The sequence below is a fragment of the Saimiri boliviensis genome, chromosome 1 (genome assembly GCF_048565385.1).
Source record: "Saimiri boliviensis isolate mSaiBol1 chromosome 1, mSaiBol1.pri, whole genome shotgun sequence".
Lineage (NCBI taxonomy): Eukaryota > Metazoa > Chordata > Mammalia > Primates > Cebidae > Saimiri > Saimiri boliviensis.
The window spans coordinates 150,111,307-150,134,363 of record NC_133449.1 but is presented as its reverse complement, the minus strand read 5'-3'; the positions used below and the strand labels follow the sequence as shown (position 1 = coordinate 150,134,363).

The 23,057-nt window shown below is 54.4% G+C and overlaps 1 protein-coding gene across 1 annotated transcript in view; it reads left to right on the top strand.

Annotated features, from left to right (window-relative positions):
- Positions 1 to 14,843, top strand: part of LOC101040449 (golgin subfamily A member 2-like) — an 87,651-nt gene extending 72,808 nt beyond the window's left edge. Inside the window, exons 4-14 of the mRNA XM_074406522.1 lie at positions 5,673 to 5,792; positions 6,568 to 6,645; positions 7,587 to 7,673; positions 7,781 to 7,888; positions 8,083 to 8,170; positions 8,564 to 8,703; positions 10,223 to 10,441; positions 10,525 to 10,627; positions 10,707 to 10,810; positions 10,908 to 11,034; positions 11,121 to 14,843. Coding sequence (XP_074262623.1) covers positions 7,877 to 7,888; positions 8,083 to 8,170; positions 8,564 to 8,703; positions 10,223 to 10,441; positions 10,525 to 10,627; positions 10,707 to 10,810; positions 10,908 to 11,034; positions 11,121 to 11,224 — 897 coding nt within the window. The 5' untranslated portion in view covers positions 5,673 to 5,792; positions 6,568 to 6,645; positions 7,587 to 7,673; positions 7,781 to 7,876 and the 3' untranslated portion in view covers positions 11,225 to 14,843. The remainder of the gene's footprint in view (positions 1 to 5,672; positions 5,793 to 6,567; positions 6,646 to 7,586; positions 7,674 to 7,780; positions 7,889 to 8,082; positions 8,171 to 8,563; positions 8,704 to 10,222; positions 10,442 to 10,524; positions 10,628 to 10,706; positions 10,811 to 10,907; positions 11,035 to 11,120) is intronic.
- Positions 14,844 to 23,057: the final 8,214 nt, after the last annotated feature.

The following is a 23,057-nucleotide window of genomic DNA, read 5'->3' as shown; positions in this document are numbered from 1 at the left end:
CTCACTTGGGTGGGAGGGGCTACAGACTCCTGCAGGCCACGCCCCCCACTCCCTGGCTGAGTGAGCTTTCTTCTCAGGAGTCTGACTGCAGGCTGGGACCGCCTGGTCACAGAGGCAGGTGTGAGTAGTCCAGGCCCGTTCCTACTCTCCAGCAGAGCCCCTCCTGTTCATTTGTGCAGCTGCCTTCGCCCAAAGCACAGATGAAGTCTGTGTGGACTATGTCCCTTGTCCCCAAGGGGAGTGTGGCTCCAGTCCTGGCCTGGAACTCAGATGCCTTAGAATTAGAGGTCACATCTGGCAGGGAGGAGCAGCGTGGTCTGCCCACGGCCAGGGCAGGTACCATGTTGGCAGCCCCAGACCTGACACCACAGCTCCCATGTCCCCTCTCCACTTCCGTCCAGCGTATCACCTACACTACGTGCTGCCCGTGATGAATCTGGACTGTCAGCTTCCCCAGCTCAGCTGGGAAGTCCTGCCGACCCTAAGGAGAACAGTGAGTCCTGAATCGGGGCTATGTGTTAATGGGCCTGGTGTGGGGTGGGGGAGGTCAGGGTGAGGCAGGTGTCCAGTGCCATTCTGCTTATCTTCCCTTCTCCTTTGCCCACAAAGGAGGCATCTTCTCCATGTCCCTCTGCCACCCCGAGGACATAAAATACTTCCCCAGGTCTGTCTGCCCTTGAACACAGCCCACCTACCTTCCTGTGGGACTCAGGGCTTTGTTTTGTCCTGTGGTCCACATGAGAAGCAATTATCCCTACTCTGCCCAGCTGAGAGAGGTAAACTGAGGCAGAGCAGGGGAACAACGCTGTTGTAGTCTGGATGTTAACGGCAGAGTCAAGAGCAGCCCTTTTCTGAGTGGTCAGGTCCAGTGGACACCAAGCGTGGAGGCCGTATCAGTCCGTTTTGCATTGCTCCAGAGGAATACCTGAGACGAGGTCATTTATTTATTTAAAGGGGTTGGCAGGGCCACTAGGCTGCGGGTTGGAGCCCCGTCTCCTAGTCCCAGCCAGGGTCTCCATCACCGGCTAGCCTGCTCTGCTCGCTGCGTTCTCTCCACACCTGCCTTCTGCAGCCCAGGGTCAGTCTGGGTGCAGGCCTGGGAAAGGTCCAGGAGCAGATTCTGCCCCCAGCTCATGCCTCCTGTGCACCAAGGCAGCCAAAATGCAGCAGCAGAGCCAGGAGCGCTTGCTTATCCCTGTATCCCAGTGTCTTGGGAGGCTGAGGTGGAAAGTTCACTTGAGACCAGGCTGCACAACATAGCAAGACCCTGTCTCTACAAACAATAAAACTAGGCATGGTGGCATGTGCCTGTAGTCCCAGCTACTCGGGAGGCTGAGGTGGGAGGACCACATGAACGCAGGAGGTCGAGGCTGCAGTGAGCTATGATTGCACCACTGCCCTTCAGCCCGGGCAACAGAGCAAGACCCTGTCTCTAAAACAAGAAACCAAGTGCACCTGTGTGTGGAATCCAGCTTCTGGTGTGTGGACCTGACCTCACTCGGTCCCATCAGTGAGTGGGAGGCTGCCTGCTGTCTTCCAGAGCATTCCCACCACTACACCTGTGTCCCTCCTGTGTTCCCTGGCAGGCTTTGTGAGGGGGCCTGTCACCTACTCCTCTGACTTTTCTAAGGCACAGCTCAAACCTTCCTTGCCACTGAGAACCTTTTCCTGAAGAGTCTTACCCTCACCCACAGGCCTCCACATTTCAGAGCTTTTGGTGGAGTGAGTACCAGGATTGACTCACTGCTAACAGCTGGGAGGAATTGTCCCTAGGGTTGGGTCTCTGGATGTCATATGAGGATCTAGACGAGGACCCAGATGCCTGTAACCTGAAGGGCAAGGGCCTTGGCTGCCCAGGCTTCACACAGCCCCTCGTCCAGCCTGATCTGGGACAGCCAAGACCCCTCCATCCTTTGGTCTTGGTCTCTACTGGGAACTCTGGTTTCCCTGGCTTATCGACTTTGACTCCAAAGGTAATAATGCTGACATCCCCCGTGAGACAGAGTGACAGACTGAGACTATGGTAGGGTTGTCTGGCTCAGAGTCACCATAGCCAGGCAGAGCTCAGGTCCTGGCCCTGTTCAAGGCTTTCCCCAATGCCTTCTAGCTCTGGTACCTGGGTTCTTCCTCACCCAGCTGCAGCTTCCCCTGCCCCTTCCACCTGCTGACAGAGAACCTGGCAGTCTGTAACCCATAGAAGGCTTCACTTTCCTTTTGGTGAGGCATGAGAACCTGCTTGGGGTGGGAGGGAAGAGGAGTCTGGGGGCCTTCCCAGCTCTGCCTCTGGCATTTGAAGGATGGTGACTGGGCAGCAGTATGATTCCAGCTAGACAAGTTGGCCCCTACGTTTATAGCCTGGCCTCAGACAGCTGCTGCCATGTCACCTTCTCTTCTGCACATGCTGACCTGGCATCCCACCTCGTTAAAGGTCCTCAGGCCTCCTGCTCCTGGGCACTTCCCTCACTCCCTGCTCAGACATAGCTGTCCTTGTCCTGGACTCATCTTCAAAGATTCTTGTCCAGCACACAGCTTTGCTGGACGTCGTATGCTGATCCGGGCCCCCTGCCCTGCACTGACTTTTTTTTTTTTTTTTTTTTTTTTTAAGATGGGGTTTCACCATGTTGGTCAGGCTGGTCTTGAACTCCCAACCTCAGGTGATCCACCCACCTTGGCCTCCAAAGTGCTTGGATTACAGGCATGAGCCACCGTGCCCGGCCATGCACTGACATTTCTTTATGTGTCTCAACTAGACTGAGCTGCAGCTTCAGGGTCAGGACAGGATCTGACTTAATTGATGTGACACAGGACAATGGTGTTAACATCTGCTTGAGGTCTTGGCCTGTATGGACTGTTTGGGGCACGATTCCCCGTTGTCTCATGCCTAGGTGCCTACATGTGGCCACAAGAGCTTTTCCTACCACCATCCGTACTTTAGGCCACTGTCCAGGCACCTGTGGCTCCAGGCAGAAACGTGAGTGCAGAGCCAGGCCTGGGGGGACGTTCTGTAGGTGCTTCAGGAGCTTACAGCCTTGGCCATGCAGCCCATGTCCCTCCGTTCCCCTTCACTGTGGCTGCCCCCAGTCCACCATCCTTCCAGGGCCAGGCCTGGAGCCAAACTGACTTCTGTCTGACCCTGACAGGTTCTCGGCTGAGCATGACGGTCTTGCCCATTTCATTAATTATTCTCATTAAAAGGATTATAGAGCCACTTGGGGACCTCACATCTGACTACCAGGTCCTCACCAGAGCCATGACTTCCTTGGGCTGGGCCTGGGACAGTCAGGGGTTACACCTGCCTTTGGGACCCAGATTCAGTGGCTTCAATCTACCCAATGGGTTGATGGGCAGCTGTCACTTCTCCTCTGCTTGGGGGAGGCAGGAGAGGAAGGTCAGGCAGGAGATCTGCTTGGCGCCCACCTGTGCCTGTCTGAACCCCTTTCCTGATCTCCTGCAGGTGTGGATTTCAGGTTTCCAGTGGGTGTCAGGGTGCGCTCCAGTGCTCTCCTGGCCCTAGGGAACCCTGGGCTCCATGGGGCCTTGGCCTAGGCAGGATAGTTTTCCACACTGTCATCTCCCCATACAGTCACCTTCCCAAACACTGGGCTGCATGCTCTGGTAGACTGAAAAGTTTAAAAGCAAAAGCCGGGCCCTCCCCTCTCCCGGAGTTGGTGGCTCCTCCCCTCTATGAGTGGGCGGGGACAGGAGTAAACAGGTGACACTTTCCTTGGGATGCCACAGGTCTCTCTGGAGCTGCCTGGCCACGCCTCCTTTCCCTTTCATCTTTCTTACAACCAATGGGTTTGGAGCATGAAGGCCACGCCCCCATTCTACATTCTATTGGTTCCCTGGTTACGCCGCCTCTGGCTCAGTCAACACAGCTGCCGGGTAGGAGAGAGGAGCTGCTTACCAGTGCTCCCTTGAATTGATGTGGCCCCAACCCCCGCCCCCCCCCCCCGTCCCCAACCACCCCTCTCTACCCACCCCACCATGGTGATGTCAGAAGAAATTCGCAAGATGAAATTAGCCTCCGCTAGGAAGAAGGTAACACGCACACAGATCCCCTCCGACGGCAAGACAGCTGCCAGAGTCCTTAACACTTCTGAGACACAGCAGACTGGGTGGGACCCCAACCCCGGGCCTCTGGGCTCACCCTACCAACGTCTTGTCAGTCAGCCCCACCCCTTCAGCAAGGAGCCCAGCCCTTGCCAATCACCCCAGGGTGGCATTGGATGTGTAACCCCTGAGGCTCCCCGCTCCCTATTTAGGCCTCACCTTTTCCTGCCCCAAGCCTGACCTCCCTGGGCTCTGTGGACTCCTGTCTATAAGGAACTGGGTCAGCCACCACTTCATCAGTCATTTCTGGCTGACTTTGGGCTGGCAAATAGTGGGGCTCCCTGCTGCAGACTGCCCTCTCCTCCTGCTACCCCAAGCTCGACCTCCCTGTGCTCTTTGGGCTGGCGTCTCCAAGGACCTGGGTCCCAGCCCTGCATGCCTCTCCCCCATCATGGAACAGTGACTCGGGTGTCTCCTTGATGTGGTCCTCTCCCCCAGGAGGAGTGGAATGTAGTGATGGCACCGTCCCCATGGAAACCATCAGTACTGCTACAAGACCAGCCCTTGATCGTAGGACCCAGTCCCCTAAGCATTCTCATCCCATTTCTGGCTCCTCCGGTCCCAGCACAAATTTCCAGCTAGAAGGGGAATGCGGACTATGGGACCTAGGAGCAAGAGGTTTCAGGCTGCCTCACTCCCTTAACATAGACATTGACAGTGTGGAAAGCCTACACTTCCCCCGTGAGCTCAAAACGTTGACAGTGTCTCTCGGGGGTATGGGAGAATGGGTTTGGTTTGGTTTTCTCTCAGGCTTCTGCTCTCCAGAGAGACTTTCACGTTTCTTTCTGAGTTCCCCACCTCATCTTCAAATTCTCCATGGTTCTGGAACCAGACTGCCCTTCAGTTAGTGGCCTCTGGAGTGAGATCTGCTCATCTTCTGTGGAACAGATCTTGGGAAATTGAACTTGACAGCTTGAATCTTTCTTTTATCATCTCAACTTAGGCTACTTTGAATGCCAAGGGATAAGCATGGGACATCTTTCAGAAGCATCAGTTTCCCTTGAGTCTCTTGAGACAGCAAAAACATTAATGTACTTAGGGATGACAGTCACAAAGGTTTCTAGTATACCAGACTTCTCTCTGAATAGAGACTTGGGTTGTCCTCTTTCTGATGAATTCCCAGATTTAACAGAAAGGCTGCCTTCTGCCATGGGGACACATTGAATATAAAAGTGTGAGAGGTGCTGGTGCTCTTAACACTAACAGACGTGTGAGGCTGTATGACTAAACCACACGGCGTACAGTTCCTGCCTACTTAATGGTAACTTTTCTGCTTCTGCCTGTGGTTTTGGTCTCTGGCAGTTGCTAATTCGTGGCAAAACCCCAGAGCTTGGAGTCAGAGGAATGAGTTTAAGGTCCAGTATTGCTTTTTTTTTTTTTCTTTTTTGCCATGATATCAATCCCTCTGAGTCACTAAGTGATTGTCACAACAATTTATAGAGTTGTTGGTGGAATTAAATCATATAGTGTATAACAGTATTTTGTAAAAACTGTAAAGTAGGTTGTGACTGTAGGGGCTTGTAGTTCTCATGGGCATTACTGCTCTTTTTTTCCCACAGTTAAAAGAATTTCAACAAAGAAACAGCCTTGCTGTTCCAACACGAGTGAGAACAAAGAAGAAAAGAAACAACAATAGTCATGAGACGGCCGCTTCTGATGGTGGCCAGTCACCATGCCATGTGAGTCTTGGCTGGCCAGGCTTCTGGGGAAAAGGGGCCCAAGGGGCAGTAGAGGGTAATTGTTAAGATTGTGGAAGAACTTCTGGGTACTGGTTAGGAATTCTGGGTTTGAATCCAGCCTCTCCATCTGCTAGGGATATGATTTAGGGCAAGTTGCTGGAGCTTTTTGGGCCTCTCCTTTCACATCTGTAAAACAGAGGTGGTGGTGTCTGACTTCCATTTGTGAAGGTGAAATGAGATTCACTATTGTTGTTTTTTTGTTAATCCCTAGTACATGGCCCGCTGTAAACACCCAGGACACCCAGGAAATGGTCCTTGCTGTTTGGTTTTCCTCATCTCCAGTCTCAAGGGGAAGCCAGCCCAATAAGAACAGCCATTTGCTGTCAGGCTGTCCCTTTAAGAGTCACTGAAAGGGCCCCAGGGTGGGATGGTGGGGGATAAGAACCATGAGAGGAGCTGGTACAAGGGAGTTATGGGACCAAGGCGAGAGAGGCAGAACAGAAAATGCTGCCAGCTGATGGGGAGGAAAGGAAGTCAGAGGCTTGGACACTGAGGGGACAACATCTCCGTGTGCCTCCATGAAAGATCCAGAGGTAAGAGGCCCTGAGCTGAGGTACAGTGACCCTGCAGGCCAGCCCTTCACCCTCCTCCCACAGTGGCGGCTGGGTGCCCCTCTGCCAGCCGAGACAGCCCCCACACACCCCAACCCTAATGATTGTTCTCTCTACCTCTCCCCCAATTCTCCTCCAACTCCTCCTCTCTGCATGTGCCTCAGAGCGCACACCAACTACAAAGAGCCCTGGACTCGAGCTCCATCACAACCAGTGAACTGAATAACACAATCGACGTATTGGTAAGAGTCTGGTGGGGTCCCCTGATTCCACACCGCCAATCCTCGGCTCCAGTTTCCCCTTGGGGCTGCTGTGGGTGAGTTGAAGGACGCTATGGGGAGCCAGCACTGGACCCAGAGCTCAGAGGCCAAATGCCCGCCCTGCCCTTACCTGGCTGTGGCCTTTGCCAAGTCCTCGGAGGGGGACTGGGTACTTGGACAGTGAAGGTACAGAAGAGTAGCTTTAGTATGTTACCATTTGTATATAGAGAGGAAACTGTGTGTGTGTGTGTGTGTGTGTGTGTGTGTGTGTGTGTGTACATACTATGATAATATACGTTAAAGATGTCTGTAAGGATTTGTAAAAAACTCAGGAGAGAGCACAGGTGGCTGGGAGATACTTCCCTTCTGTACCTTCTGAGTTTTGGACTATGCGAATGTATCATCCTTTCAAAAAGTGAACAAAAGATTCATTTCCCCCTTCCTGTCTGTGCCCCCATCCCCAGTAGGAAAATAAATGGACTTAGAGGATCAGATGGACCTGGGTGTTCAAATCCCAGCTCTGTCTAAGTGATCTTAGGCAACCACCTAACCTGTAATGCTCCATGTTTTCCATCTACACAATAGAGGTAATAGTAGTAACTGCCTCACGTGGTGGTTGTGAAGTTAAATGGAGTTGTTACCATGCTACCTGATTACACACTCAATAAAGGTTCCAACAGCAGCAGTAATAGGAAAAACAATAGAATATGATCTGATCTCTCTGGGTCTCTGTGAGCCAGCTGTAAATTTGATCTCTTTGCCTGTCCCGTCCAATGTTACTGAGTTCTTTTAAAATCCAGACCATGGGCCTTGATCTTTACTGACCAAGTTGTGTGTTAAGCCCAGCCCTAGCCCTTTTAAGGGGCACCGTGTGGAATGGCCCAGGCCCTCCAGATTGAAGCTTCTCCCTCTCCACCATCCAGCCCTCGAGCCACTGTGAAGCAGTCCTTGAGCAGCAGTTACAGCAGTTTCTGCAGGAGCGGGAACTGCTGAAAGCACAGGTGGCAGAGGTGAGATTTTGCAGAGGGAGGGATGTGGAAGGAAGATGACCCCAGGTGGCCAGGAGCAGGTGAGGACCAGTGGCAGCCCTTCCTAACTTCCGGGTCCATTCTTGCAGGTGACAGAGTGTCTTAAGAAAGCTCAGCTAGAAAGAGACACATACGCTCAACAACTCAAAACAGAGAGGGCACGGTGGCAGCAGCAATTGCTGAAAATGGCAGGAGAAGTGAGAGCTGACCCTTCAGCCCCCCACCTTAGATAGCTCACTTGATCTTCCTGGGCATCTGTAAAATGAGAATAGTCCAGCCAGGGGTGGTCACGGGACTGGGCTTTGTGGAGCTAGGGGCGGAGAGGGAGATGGTAGCCTGTCCAGCCACCAGCCCCTCTCTCCAGGGCCCTTTCCCCCTGTGCTTTGGGCAGATTGAAATATTCGAAATGGAGAAAAGGCAGGATGCAATTAAAATTGAGGAGCTGAAGGGGAGCCTTGCCCACTTACAAAACCATCTGGGTAAGATGGGGCTGGTGTGACCCGGGAGCAGGACTGGCATCAGAGGGCTGTGGGGGTGGCTTAGAGTGCCCCAGGGAGGTGGGTGGCTGGAAGGGGTTTGAGGCAGAGGGAAAGAGGTCTGTGCCAGGAGATGGCAAGTCTTGTAATCTCCATGAGCCTCAGTGTCCCCATCAGAAAAGAGGGAGGGGTTCTTACTGTCAGCCACCCACAGTGCTCTCTATCTGAAAGTGGCTCGGAAGACTGGCTACCATTTGCGTGTGAGGAAACATTAGCAGTGAGGGCAGGTTTGGGGAGCTTCAGAGGAGCTGTGCACCCAGAAGGGTTTTTTGTTGTTGTTGTTGCTTTTTTTTTATTGAGAATCCAGAGGCCCTTATTGTCTGCTTCCTTTCTCAGCTGAACCCCCAATCCTGAAGCACCCAGCAGGGCGCTCTGACTTGAAGAAAAAACTAAAAACTGAAATCAAGTACCTGAGAGATGAGCTGCAGGAACAGGAGAGACTGCAGGAGGTGAAAATGAGGCTCCGGGAGCAGGAGGTGAGGCTGAGATAACAGGAGGAGAGGCCTCTTGAGCAGAAGGGGCTCCAGGAGCAGGAGGAGGAGCTGGTGCATTGCCCACCTGCGGAGCCTGCCCTGATTCCCAGCCCTCCAGGCCTTTGTTTTCCCACCTGTAAAGTAGGGGAGTGTATGAAATGGGGCATCTAAAGGCACATGTGAGCCACAGCCCTGCTCTGATTTCTGTGGGAGAAAGGAGACAATTTTTCTAACCTGCCTCCACTCTTCCCGGTGCCATGGGAGGCAGACACCAAGTTCTGGGGTCTCCAGCTGCAGTGGGTGGCCGCTGATTGCTTCTCTCTGTCCAGAAGAATGAGAACAGGAGCGCACTGCATTTCAAGCAGGCAGTAAAGAAGCTTGGTGAACAAGAGATGGTAACTTCTGCCCCATCCAGGAGGGCTGGGAGGCAGGCACCTTCTTCTGGGGAGGGGAGGTACAAGGCCACAGGCAGCTCCACCCTGGGGGCAGGTGACCCCACAGCCTCCAGGGCAGTCCTGTGACCGTTTCTTGCTTCCTGCCCCCTGACTTTTAGAGGCGGGTCGCTCTGGGCTCCTCCCAGGTCTGGACATCATCATCCCAGCTAGAGGCATGGAGCACCCCAGTCATAGGGCAAGACACAGTGGTGTGAGAGGCTCTTTATGCTGGGTGCAGTGGCTCACCCCTATAATCCCAGCACTTTGGGAGGTTGAGGCAGGAGCTTGAGATCAGCCTGGACAACATGGCGAAGGCTCACCTCTACTAAAATTATAGCAACAACCACAACAACAAAGCTGGGTGTGGTGGCGCACACCAGTGATCCCAGCTACTCAGGGGGCTGTGGCATGAGCATTACATGAGCCCAGGAGCTGGAGGTTGCAGTGAGCTGAGTTTGCATCACGACTCTTCAGCCTGGGCCACATAGTGACACTGTCTCAAAACAAAACAAATTTAATCAAAGCAAAACAAAACGAAAGTCTCCTTAGATCCAAACTGGATTCCAGCCTCGGTTCCACTGGTCACCATTTGACTACTTTGCATCTCTTAGTCTCTTGTTTCTTTAACTTCCAAAGGAAGTTAGCGTTTTCCTAGCTTGGGTGCTGAGGATTAAATGAGATGATGCATGGAAAGCATTAGGCATGTGGCACACTTGGCAGATGGTGGTCGGCTCCCTCTGCTTTTCCACCAGTCTGTTTAAATGGTGGAAGGAAGGACGTGAGATCTGAGGCTGGGGAAGGAGGCATGGGGTTCTAGGCAAGGGAGGCAGTCTCTTAGGCCGGAACCAGGGGCCAGGCACCTGGGCAGGTCACCTTCCTCTGTGGTCCCTCCCAGACCCCCTTATGCTCTTGGTTTCTCCACCTTCTGATTCCTCTGGACCCTCACCCCTTCCGGGAGCTGGTGGTCAGACACCTTCATGACTGACAGGTGCACTCTCTGAGGCCCCAAGGGACAGGGCTGCGCTCCACCTCCCTGCCCCGTCTGTCCTGTGTATGCCCCTACAAGAATGCTCTCCTCTTGCCTTCAGGTGCCATTTCTGAACGCTCCTGGAGCCGGTACCCAGGAGGAGCAGGCACAGCTCTGTGAGCAGCTCCAGCAACAACAGGTGTGCTGCCAGCAGCAGGCTCACCCGGTGGCCTCGGCCCTGAGGGAGCCAGAGGCAGCAGCCGGGGCCACAGGGACTAGGAGCGAACATGGGCATGGGGAGACCCAGCGGGCCCTGCAGGAAGCCATCCACAAGCTGCAGGTGAGTGAGTCCTGGCAGGGGCCATGAAGGCTGGGGGTGGGGCAGGTCACTGCCGAGATGTGACCCCATTATTTTGGCTCCAGAGAGACTTCATTGACATTGTGAAGGAGAATGCGGACCTCAAGGAGCGGGTGGAAAAACTAGAACTCGGACTGATCCAGCTCTCTGGAGAAAGAGACATGATAAGTGAGCAGGAGGCCAGGGCAGGGCAGGGGAGTTGCAGGGTGGTGTAGGGGCCCCGCCCTCTGAGCCTGTCCTCCCGCAGGAAAGTCCGTCAAACCAAATGACCGTGAGAGGGCAGTGGCCAAGACCCAGCACCAGAAGAAGAACGATGTTAGCATGCTGTCCCAGGCCGAGGAGGGGATGAAGGTAAGGTGTACAACCTCTCTGCGGGGGTGAGGGGATGGGGGTGGGCGTGAGCGTGGGTTCGGGCACCGGCGTGGCAGCTGAGCACCCCTATCTCCAGGTGAAGCGACAGGAGCTGCAGGGGCCAGTGATGCAGCTTATGATCAACCACGAGGTCCAGCACCCTGCTCATGATTCCACTCCAGGGGCCCCAGCCCCCCAGGAGCTTGGTGATACTGACGAGGATGGTGAGTAGAGCCCTCAGGCGGGGTGGGCAGGCAGGAGCAGGGGAGGCTGGCACTGTGCTCAGATCCCCACCTCCCTCTCTCCAAAGAATTTTATGAGGTGAGCCTGGACGATGACAGCGACAGCCTGGAGCCTGCAGGAGGGAGGGTACACCACACCCCACTGCACAGCAGATGGCACATGGCTTTGTGAGCTGCGGGACGGCCAGCAACACCGGCCCTTGGGCAGCAGTCCCTCTATGCCATCCTTTTACCCCGCTGCTGCGAAGGAAGAAGTAAACATCACCATCAACTAAGAGCTGGCCAAGAAATTTACAAAGGAACAAAGTTATAGGATTAGTCTTCTACATGTTACTTTATTTAGATGTTAGAGCCACTCATGATGATTTGTGTTTTTAATTTATAGTTTATTTGTAAAAAGTTAAAGGAGAGTGGGTCTTCGTGTGGCTTTCACTGATGTTCACTCTGGCATCCTTCAGCATTTTTAATTTGATAATCATAGGTCATTAGCATGCCTATCGAGTTTGTCCTTACATGGTGGGAGTTCAAACACACAAAGACCCAGTATTGGGACAAAACCATTCTCACCAGTTTGAAATAGGCTACCATAGTTTTTAACGTTATTGTAGCATGTATATTCATTATGGAATTCAGATACAATTTGCTTATGTTCTGCCATGGTATTTGATCGAACCCTAATTACAGTGAGCTCTTGGTTAGCTCAGTATGTGCTTTGCCCTCACATGCACACTGTTTATTACTTTGTAAGATGCCACTATGAGTACTGAGATTTAGAGCTGTTGAAAGGCCGAGAACTGGAAACAGCCTTTCTTCCATTTTCTGTGTACTGCAAATGAGAGTAATAACATTTTTGGGAGCTTTTAAAATCTCACAGAAGAGGAAAGTGGCCTGCTCTAGCAGGTATGTGCAGAATAGAGTATTTCATTCGTTCCCATGCCAAGAACGAGCACTGTGCTATGGCAATTCTTTCAGGGTTTTTCTGTGCTCTGGGCTCATGAAGATTAACAGTGGTATGATTTCTAGCCCGGGGGTTTAAAATGGACTTAAAGTTCTGTTCTTGTGTTTTATTTTTGAACTTGCCACTTTTGCATTCTGTGAGTTCAGTTTAAAGACAGTTAAGTCCATTTTCAGCCCTCGGGCTAGAAATCGTGCCTCCGTTAATCAGCCACATTATTTGGGCTGACATTTTTTCTTGATCATTCTGAAACTGAGTTTATCTAATACATTGATAAATTATTTCAAAGGTCTTTTGATAGTTCAAATCACTTCACTTTTACCCTAAGAAATATAAACTACTAGGAATGACCTTGACATAGTGTTTAGCATCTGTACCCAATCTGATGAGAATGTGTTCATCAGGTACCTACGGAGTAAATCACATACAGGCGTATTTAAGCTGAATGTCAGTCTGGAAAATACATTTACTATATTCACAGAAATATCACTCGGTGTAGGTATTTTGTCATCTATTTAGGAAAAAGCTAAAAAGAATGGAAATCATATGATAGTGACTTAAGTCTGTCCTCAAAGTGCATGCGAGTCTTTTGCAGTACTTCATTCAGCCAAGTATCTGTTCTCTGCCTCATTGAGTAGAAGGCAGCTTTCAATTTGCTTAGAAGGCAACATCAGAAGGTTAGCATTCATCAAAAACACAGAATTTTGTTTTTTTCCTGTTTGTGAATGTTTATTTTAGATAACTGAAACTTCACAGACTTTAACAGCAAACAAAGTTTAAAAAATTCAGTTCTGTACTTTAGCTCCAACTATCTCTAATTTACAATCTATAAGGCTCATGCCATAGTTCAGCACCAACAAGATCCACACAAAACTGTTAAAGCAATCTTCTTATCTATCCTGTGTGATAGTTTTTGTTCGTTGTTGTTTTTTAAGGTAAAAGTCCTACTTTCAGACCTTGAAGTGGAATCCCTCTAGTCAGAGTACAAAACTTCGGTTGTACCTTCTTATTTTCATTGAACAGATAAAAAAAACAAAAAAACAAAAAAACAAAAAACAACTGTGTTCCACCATTGATTTAGGTTGTCAGTCTATATATTGAATTTATAACACTGAAGGGTCAGAAGGAACATAACAATGCCCTGCCCTATTCTTCCCGTCCATTTTAAAGTTTTAAAAACGCAACCAGAAAAGTGTTTGATTTATTCTTTACAATAAGGTGCAAAGAAGGATTACATTACAACAACAAACGTCCTCATCCGCACCTCCAGCAACATCTCACTATTTAGTATAATCTACCATGAACGGATTCAGAGACTCACCTAGAGCTATATTCACAGCTCCTGAATGTACCGTGTTTGCTATACCAGAGGCCTGCTCAATGGCAGCGTACCTCTGTTCAGAGGTCATTACAAAACACATAGACTTTTCAAATGTGGGTTCAACTGAATAAATTTGAATTTCTGTAGAAAGAATCAAAATACCTATTTAAAGATTGCAATTTATGATAATCATATATTAAAGGATTTTGTTAAACCTGATAGGTTTTCCAGAAATGAATAAAAATCAGTTCGGAAACCAAAGCTGATTTTAAGAAAATTTGAAAATGTAAATCAGTCCTATCCTACCCATAATACAGCTGCTCCAAAACTTTATCTTAAAGAGTCATTTAAAAATAACTATTAAAACATGTAACTGCTATCTTAATGTTTTGAAATTACTTAAAACATTTTAAAATATGAATATCGCAGTTTAAAAGAAACCAGGGGAAGGAAAAGTAGAGAAAGAAATGCCAATTCCAGTCCAAAGCTTTAGTTGCCAAGTTTTCTAAGAATGACTTTTACCAATGTATGAACTCTTGTGAACACAAAGTAAGATGGAAATCCTGAGCTTTTTGTCTAAAGCGGCATTATTGACTTCTGCTGTGATGCTCCTGTAATGTAATAACTTATTCAATTGCTGCAAAGTGCTGTTTTTGCCTTAAAATTTTGTGCGTCTTGACAACTATAGTATTAAAGGTATTGAGACTCTGCAAATGTTGGGCACGCTTGGCATGAGAATGTGTTTTTATTTTTACAAAATTGTAATGTAGCTATGCAAGTGTGTTTACTAAAAGAATACAAACTAATAAAAATTATGGGATTAAAAGTTATGGGATAAAAAATGTGGAAAGGTTGTGGTAAAAAATGTGGATAAAACGTAGAAAATTTTTATGAAAAGTATAAAATTTATGAAAAGGAAGTTACGAGATTTTAAAAAACATCATGGGAAAAAATATAAAAATAAATAAAAGCAGGCCCATGTCAGCAAGGCCTGGAGAAGGGGCTGGAGTCTCTGCCCCACCATGTCCCTCTGACCCCTTCCTAGTCACCCCTTTATTATTAGGGTAGCAAGCCAAGACCCCTGTCTAATGGGGGAAGACAAACAGACCCTTTGAAACCTTGACCAGGGCGGAGTCCTCAAATCTCTGGGTGATGATGGTTGTTATTTAAGAGCCAGAGGCTGCTGGAGTTGGTTGGTTTAAAGGAGGCCTAATGGCCTCCTTCCTCTCACCAAAGCAGCTTTTCCCTCAGGGGGCTCCCATCTTCTTACTCAGAGAGGCAGCTGAGGCAGGACAGTGGCGCTAACTGTGGACCAGGCGAGGGCACGGGCTGCTGGGGTGACCCCATTCCCCAGTGTACATATTGTATCTGCGTAACATGTATATTTTAGTGGTTTGGGGTGCCCCGTGTATCTTACCTGGCAGAGGTTGGAGCTGGCACATGGGGAGGAGGTTTTAATAATAATTTGCAGCTGGGAAACTTGTTTACTGATAGAGGACAGAGGAAGGAGGAGGGGACAGGGTTGTGGCTCCCTGGTGATGCAACTCCTATTTATTTGGCTTTTTATTTTGGAATAAATGGATTTAGCCACACTGCTCCGCCTGCTGTAGTCCCGTTTCCCTCACTGGGTCCTGGAGATTGTGCCACTGAACGAGGAGCCCCAGAGTGTCTGAGCATGTCCAGCCGGGCTGTTGGGGACCTTCCAGGCCTGTTACCTGTGTGCTGCCTGGTAACACCTGGGGGACTTCCCGGGGACTGCCATGGCACCTCCGGCCCTGACAGCCAGCAGGCTCAGAAACCTGATCCAGCGGTGGCCGGGAAGGCAGGTACCGGCACCCAAGGACGCTGACTTCCACCCACCCCAGGCGTCTGTCTTCCATCCCCCCGCCTCCCTCTCCTGTCTGCGCCTGGTGGCCTGTTCTGTCTGTCCCTCCAGAGCGCCGGCTGCCCCGCGGGCTCCCTCCAGGCTGAGTTCGTGGCCCTCCTGCCCCCTAGTGGCCAGAGCCGGCTGCACGGGACAAGACCAGCTGAGCTCCAGGGGCCTTCCGGGAACAGTGTCCCTTGGAAAGGGTGGGGCCTTTTCACTGCTCCCAACAGCACCCCAGAAATGGCTTGGCCTTTCCCCTCCCCTGAGCTCCACAGAGAACACAGTCAGCAGAGGGCACATTCCCCGTCGTCCAGAAATGGGTTTGACTCTCAGCCGAGGGACAGCAGGACTGGTAGAGGCTGTCAGGCCACAGGGCTGCCTGCACAGCACCCCCATGCTTGGTGGGGACAGGAGGGAGGGCGGGGCCTGGGTGACTGGGAGGCTCACTGGAGGTGGCGCACTTTGGAGGGGCAGTGTCAGGGGACAGCTTTCTCTTGTTGGGCCACACACAGCTCCACCGCAAGGACATCACGGTGACTGATTCCCAGTGCCAGAGGCGAGGCGGTCGGCCACGTGGAGGTGTGTGTATATATGTGAGTATTTATAGATATTTCTAGAACAGGGCAGGGGCATGCCACAGAGGGGCTCGGTCACACCTGGATGTGTCAGCTCACCACTACAACAGACTGAGTCACAGATGAAGGGGGCTGCCTTTGGGGCTGGGGATTCACAGAACAGCCGCCCAGGCCGGCATCGCACCACATGGTAGAGCAGGAGCTGGGGGTCGCCCCGGCGCTGGAGCTGACTCTGAGGCTCTGGCTGCTGAGTGGCTGCACGGACCCTGCCAGAGGCAGAAGAGACTGTCAGCCTTTGGGACCCAGGCCCAGGCCTGTGGCTGCAGAGAGGCAGCATCATCCTGGCGTGTGACCTTGAGCTCCTCTCGGGCTTCCAGCAGCCAGGAAGCCCACGGTCAGCACAGGCACCTGGGCGGACAGTGAGGGTCCGGCTGCCCTCCAGCGAGAGGAGCACCTGCTTCTGGGCTGTCACTCGGAAGAAGTGTCCGGAGGAAGCGTGCTCGCCCGTCAGGGAGGCTGAAGCGGAAGCCTCCGTCCAGGGCTCCTGGGGACGGGGGCATTGGGTCCGCTGGCCCGAGCTGGCTTCCCACCTCGGGGCTCTCCCATGGGCAGCAGGAACCCGGGGCCCGCCCTCAGCACCCACCTCTGTGTGAGAACAGCACGATCCCGCCGTCCAGCTGGGCCTGTGTGAAGCTGCGCACCTCGGGGCCCGGCGCCGCCCGCAGCGCCACCCGCCCGTTGCTGGGCTGCTCGATGGTGTAGACCAGGTCCTCAGGCCCGGAGTCGCCGTCCGTGCTCCTCAGAGCCTCCGCAGGGATGGGCGCCGTGGCCCCCTTCCACATCTGGGGACACGGGCCTGTGACGGTTCTGCCCTGCCACGCTCACCCACCCCTTCATCCCCAGCCTGGGCGGCCACCAGGACTCCAACCCCACTGCAGCTCAGGCCTCAGCTGGCATCCAGGCTGGCGCCGCTCCGGCTCCCCTGCACAAGGGGCCCTCCCCGCATTCACCTTCCCTGTCACCCCAGGGAAGGCCCCAGGGAAAGCCCCCTCCAGGCCCAGCCTTCCTGCTCTCTATCCGTCCTAGGCCCGCATGTCCCTCAAGGCCAGCTTGTGTCCCCTGCCCAGGAAGGCACCAGCTCTCACCCTCACCAAGTTCTCACCCCCGGAAACCTCCAACCCTGACCAACAGTGCTCCCTAATTTGCCTCGCTGATGGCGTCGGGGTCTCCTTTCAGGCCCTCCATGTGTGTCTGGCAGGGGCTGGGCACGGTGGGAACAGTGATTTTGGAAATGGGCCCTCCTTCCAGCTGAGGGAGGGGTGGACGCGCAGAGAGTGGGGGCCGATGGCTGGCAGTGTCCTCGGCACAGAAGCAGCGCTGGGACGGGCCAGGTGCTTCCAGAGCAGTTCCGGGCCCTGCTCATGCTGGGTGAAGGGGACCCCGCTTCAGGCCTCCCACGTGCAAGCAGAGCAGGCACAGGTTCCTGAGGTCCTGAGGTCTGGTCTTGCTGGGCCAATTATTTGCGGGCAGTGCTGGCATGGGGCTCACATGCCCGGAAAATGGAGCTCTTTGGCAGTCCTGGGTCCTCTTCCCCAGCCCCAGGGAGCCCTCAGGCCCATCCTTGGCAGGAGGGGCCTTAATGTGGGGGGCAGGGCCCCAGCGCTGTGCTCCTGGAGCAAACACGGGTGGATGGCCCCACCTGGTGGCCGCGCTGCCACTCAGCCATCCCGGCCTGTGGTTCCTGAGCGCTGTGTCCCACTCACTCTTCAGCGACCTCCCCACCACCAGGCCACCTCAATGGGCACATCCTAGACCACCAAAGCCCCCCAGTGCCCCACATCAGAGACAGCCCAAGTCGGCCCTCTGCGGAACTTTCAGTGGCTCCTGACCGGGGAGGATGCCCCCCAGAAGCTGGCGTTCAGAGCCCTGCCACATGGGCTTAGTAAACGCACGCCCCTTCCGTTCCAGCAGAGCTACCTGTGTAGCCATGACAGGTTCCAGCCCATTTCCGGACCTCCACTTCCACCCCTGCGAATGGGGGCCCTGCTCTGCTGGGGCACAAGGGGCAGGAGTTTGGGCAGCCAGGCCATGCCTTCACTTGCTGGGGTGAAGGTGGGAAACTTAATGGCTCCTGCCCTGGCGCCTGCCCTTAAGGGCTTGTAAGTGATTCTGGCAGGTGTTCTGGTCCTGAGCCACGGGAGAAGCAGCAGCAGAGCCACGCGGGGCCGTTCAGAAGTCTGCCTGCCGTGCCTGCGAGCGTCCAACAGCAAAACCTCCCACCTTGTTCCGTTTCAGCACAATCTCACATCTCTCCTTCCAGCCACCGCGTGAGGCACATGGCAGCACCCCATTTGCAGAGGAGGAAACTGAGGCTTAGAGAGGGGGAGCTCTGTGCCAGAAGGGAGGGGACGCTGGCCTCTTTCTCGAAGCAGACATGGGGGGTCCCAGGGATGCTCTCACCTGCAGGCTGGTGTTTGTGCTGAGGAAGGGGGGTTGGTCATTGCCAGGCAGGACGGTGACAGTGAAGGCCACAGGATGGCTCTGGCAGTCCGTCTCGGAGGCGTTCACCGTCGGGACGAAACTGTCTGTCAGTGTCTCACTCCCATCGTGCACGTAGCGGACGAGGTGCTCTTCCACCTCGGGGCAGGCCCAGGGCTGGCGGTCAGGCCCCAGCAGCACCCTCCGCGTCCTGCCTTTGGGGGCAGGAGGAGACTGACTCTTTCAGGGCCCCCGTTTCCACTGTGGAAATGGGGAGAACAGGCTCCAGCTCCCGGAGGAGTTGTGCGGAAGAAAGCAGACGCAGTGTGGAAAGCAGAGGTGCTTCCGACATGCGACTCCCGACTCCTCTGTGCAAACCCCAGATGGGAGTCCCGGGGCTCCCTTCACTGGTGCCCGGAGCTGGCTGCAGCCCTGGGCCTGTCACAGCCGTACCTCTCTCCAGGAGAAGGCGCTGAGGGTCCCGGCTTGAGGTCCGTCCTCCTTCTGTAGGGCCCCGCAGGCTAAGGCCAGGAGCGCAGGTACAGGACCTTTTCAGGGATTTGCCTGAAAATCTCCGGTTGGCTCAGAGATCTCTACACCCCTCTGGGGGCTGGGCTGCGAGCCTACAACATGGGGAGACCCCTGAGAACAGCACGTGGGATGTCTGCTCCTGGGGAGCTGTGGGTCCCGGGGGTGAAGCTTCCACCCAAACCAGGGACACAGCACCCCCCCCCCCCCCAACCTGCTGAGGACTTACTGTGTGACTCCGAACAAGCAGGCTCCTCTCTCTGAGCCCGGGGTTTCCCCAGGATCCATGGGGGTCTGATGCAGCTCAGGGGTTTCTGCAGTAAGTTCTGGGAAGGGAGGCAGCCTCGCTGACACACCCAAACTGTTAGGCCGTGGGAGATCCACACGTGGGCGTGTTGAAGCAGGAGTGATGGCTGGAGGACTGGCTAATGCCAGGGCTGGCACAGTGGTGGGCCCTTCCACAGGCTGGGAGCTGGCCTGGGCATGGGGAGGAGCTGAGTGAGGGGCAGGAATGCTCAATAGGACAGATTCTGTCCCTGCGGAGCCCACCCCTGCCACCCGGCCACCTTGATGGCAGCCCTACAGCCATCACCCTACATCAGAGACAATCAAGGCTTCATCGGCAACCCTGGCTTTTGGGGGGTGCTTTATTGAAGGGGGTTTGCTTAGGCTGTGAGAAAGCAGGGGGGGTGTTGGAGAGGCAGAGAACGGTGGCGGGTGGGAGATGGGGAGACAAGAACAAACATCTGGTGTCCTCAGGGAGCTGTCTGTCCCTGCAGACTTCTCTCTCTCCCCTCCTGGGGTTGGAGCCACTGGTGGGTGGCTGCCCCGCTGACCTGATGTGGGGAAGCTCGCTGCTGGTGGGGTGAATGAGAACACCACGGCCTGTGTGCCCAAAGAGTGACTTGAGACAGTCCCTGCTTTTCTCTGAGCCTCAGTTTCCTCATCTGTAAGATGGGAATGCTGGACAGGTGTGGTGGCTCACACCTGTAATTCCAGCCTTCGGAAGGCCAAGGCAGGAGGACTGCTTGAGCCCAGGGATTCGAGACCAGCCTGGACAACACAGTGAGACCTCATCTCTAAAAAAAGTAATTACTCTGGTGTGGTGGTACGCACCTGAAGTCCCAGCAACTCAGGAGGCTGAGGTGGGAAGATCGCTTGACCCTCAGAGGTTGAGGCTGCAGTGAGCCGAGATTGCTCCAGCCCTGGGGGACATGGAAAGACCTCATCTCAATAATAAAAAAAGAGCCGGTTGTGGGGACTGTTTCCTGACCTGCAGGGCTGCTGTGGGCTGCAGGAGTGACAACATAGTTAGTGGCATGCTGGGGTGTCCCTGGAGGAGACAGCTGGCCTCTCCTGTTTGGAGTTACGGACCCTCCTGAGAAGCGGAGAGAGCTGGGAACCCTTGCCCCATGGAGTGCTAAGGACAAAACTGTTCATACAAAGTCAGTTCATTCAGACACTTCTCGTACAAACTCAGGAGGAAGAGTCATACGGTAAATTTGAAACCCGGCCTAAGCCCGCAGCTGGAGGAAGGGTCTGAGCTCTGGAAGCCTCTATAGAACTGACAGCTGGGGCAGAGGGCCTGTTGGAGGCAAGTGGAGAGCTGGATGGGGTGGGAGTCGGGGTGAGGCAGTGAAGGAGCAGAGAGACCAGGGAGGGACCAGGCTCCAGGCCAGACCCACAGCCTCTTGTTCATTTGCTCCTGGCCTTGAATAGAACAGAGCTCAGTGTGGCACCCGTCCCCATCCTGTGCTCACTTCCTTTCCCACAAGTGCCAGTGGCCCAGGTCTTCAAGGTAGGGGACTTGGAGACGGAGGCAGTAGCCATGCTGGTCTCCTGGTCTCTGCCACCTCGGCCAGGTCTGTGAGAGTGGCCGTGTGCACGTGCCCTCATCTGTCTATGCCAGTAAGTGTGGACGTCATGGCTATTTCCAACTCCCCCAGCAGCCCAGGAAGACCCCCCCCCCGCCCTGCTTTGAGGGTGCTCCCAGCCTGCGCGGGGGGCTAGGCTTGGGCCACTGTGAGTGTGATGACAGATGCGGTCTCCAGCTCCTTCTGAGCTGTGTGGGAGGCCCCCGCAGAGAGCCAAGCATGGGAGGAGACTGGATTTGAGCTGATGCTGGAAGGACAGGCAGAGAAGGAAGGAGGCGACCTTCCAGTCTGAGGGTCAGAGTGAGAGCAGGGCAGGCAGGGAGGTGACTCCCACACCTCTTCCCTGGCCTGGCATTGCTGACTTTGAAAGGCAGAATGTGAGGGGTCGAAGTGGGACCCAGGTGGGTGTACCTGGCAGAGAGGGCTTTTGTGTTACCTGGGTGGGGACTCAGAACTGGTGGGCATGTCTTAGCAAGCAGGGCCAAAGGGGCACCAGGTACAAGAAATTGAAGCAGGGTAGATCCTGCTGCCTCTGAGGATGGCTTGTGGGGACCGGCTGTGCTCGGGACAGGCACTGAGCCTTGTGTGCAACTTGCGTGCTACCCCAGGCCTCTGGAGCAGGGCAGGGCTCCGGGGCCAGCGCCCTTGGCCCAGCCCACCCAGACTCGAGAAAACTGTTCCAGAGCCAAGTGTAACTGAGCCTCCCTCCCTATGCCAGCCCATCCAGGCAGGACAAGAAGGGCCTTTTAGTGCTGCCAGCCTGGGGGCCCGGGGATGGGCCTCAGCAGGTGGGCCTGGCGGCTGGCGATAACGGCGGGAGGGGAGTGGGGTGTGTGTGGCGCTCACGGAGGAAGTGTATAGGCTGCACATTGTCAGGGCTGAGAAGGGATTTGAGAATGGCTCTCAGTTGAAGCCCAAGGAGGTGGGAGCGTTGGAATCCCTCCTTGGCTGGAGGCTGGGCCTGGATGAGCTGACCGCCCGGGTCACCCTGGATGCTCCCTTCCCATCTCCCTGGAGGCCCAGCCCTTCCCTCAGGCCCTGAAATCTTAGGGAATCTGGTCCCTGCAGACAGGAACAGGGAGCCTGGGCATCCAGCACTGATTCACCCCGGCGGGTCCTCCCTTGACTCACTTCCCTTCCAGGAACCCCGTGATGCCCTCTCTGAGAGCTGGCTGCTCCATCTGAAGGGGAGAAGGGTGTGGCCTGGGCCCGGTTGAAGGAGGCTCAGGCCCTTCCTCGCTCCATGTTGCTCTTGGGAATGGTCTCGAAGAGGAAGCTGAGGCACTGAATCACGCATGGGAGGTGATGACGGGTGTGCCCTGAGGTCGCAGTTCCCATGGCATAACTGGAGCTGCCTTGGCTGAAGGAAGAACGCTGTCATGTGGGGTTTCTGGCATCGGGACAGAGAGGGGATGTATCCCTGCACCTCTCTGAAAGCAGACTTCCATTCAGCCTCGGCTGGGTTAGGCATCAGTGCCAGGACGAGGAGGTGTGGCAGTGGAGGTCCAGGGCTATCTGTAGGACAAGCCCCCGCCGGGGGACGGGGCATCTGAGGGGCACCAGCTCTGCCTCTAGAAGGCTGAGTGGGTGGTGAGTGGGGGGGTCCCGCCTGTCACCAACAGGAACAGGGAGAGAAGGGCAGAAGGAGAGGGGAGTGGCGGATAGACAGATGGGTCCACAGGGGAGCAAGCAGAGGGAGAAGGGGCAGAGCTGGGGAGCAGCTGGAGGGGTGTGTGGGTCTCCTCACGGGGAGGGCAGGGTGGCACCTTCCTTGTTTCCCACCTTGCAGCACTGCACGTTCCTGGCCCAGGGCATCTGAGGCTGCAGTACCCACCTCTCACTGTCACTGGGTCCCTTTGGGCCCCAACATGGCCACCTCAAACTTGTCTGGCAAATTAAGTCTGGCCAGCACTGGGGTGACCCCACCGGGTGTCTTGGACACTCCAGACGGGCAGAGCCACACCCTAGGCCATCCATGCCTGGGTCGCCTGCCCTCGTCCCCAACTGGACAGCCTTGGCTAGCTAGAAACCCCATAACCTGAGATAGCGGGGTCCGTGTCCGCCCCAGGGTTGATCCCTGGCAACCCCAGCCTGTGGTGGGAGAAGCGCAGCCTGCTTGAGTCCTGCTCTGGGGCCACTTCTGGCTCCTCCTGTCCTTTTTCCCTCCCCGAGGTGAGGAACCCCTCTAGTTCTACCAGGCTGGGTCGGGGTCTCAGGCCCCTCACTCACCTGCGGGTGCAAGTCTGGCCATCATAGCCAGGGTCCAAGCCACCGCCAGAGCGGGGGCTGGAGGTGAGCCACAGCCCGGACTGCGCCCCGGCGGGGTTAGCGACAGGACTTTTGAGATGTGATGGTGTCTGGCCCACACGGGGTTTTGGTTTCTCTTGAAACCACAGAGGCCTGGGTT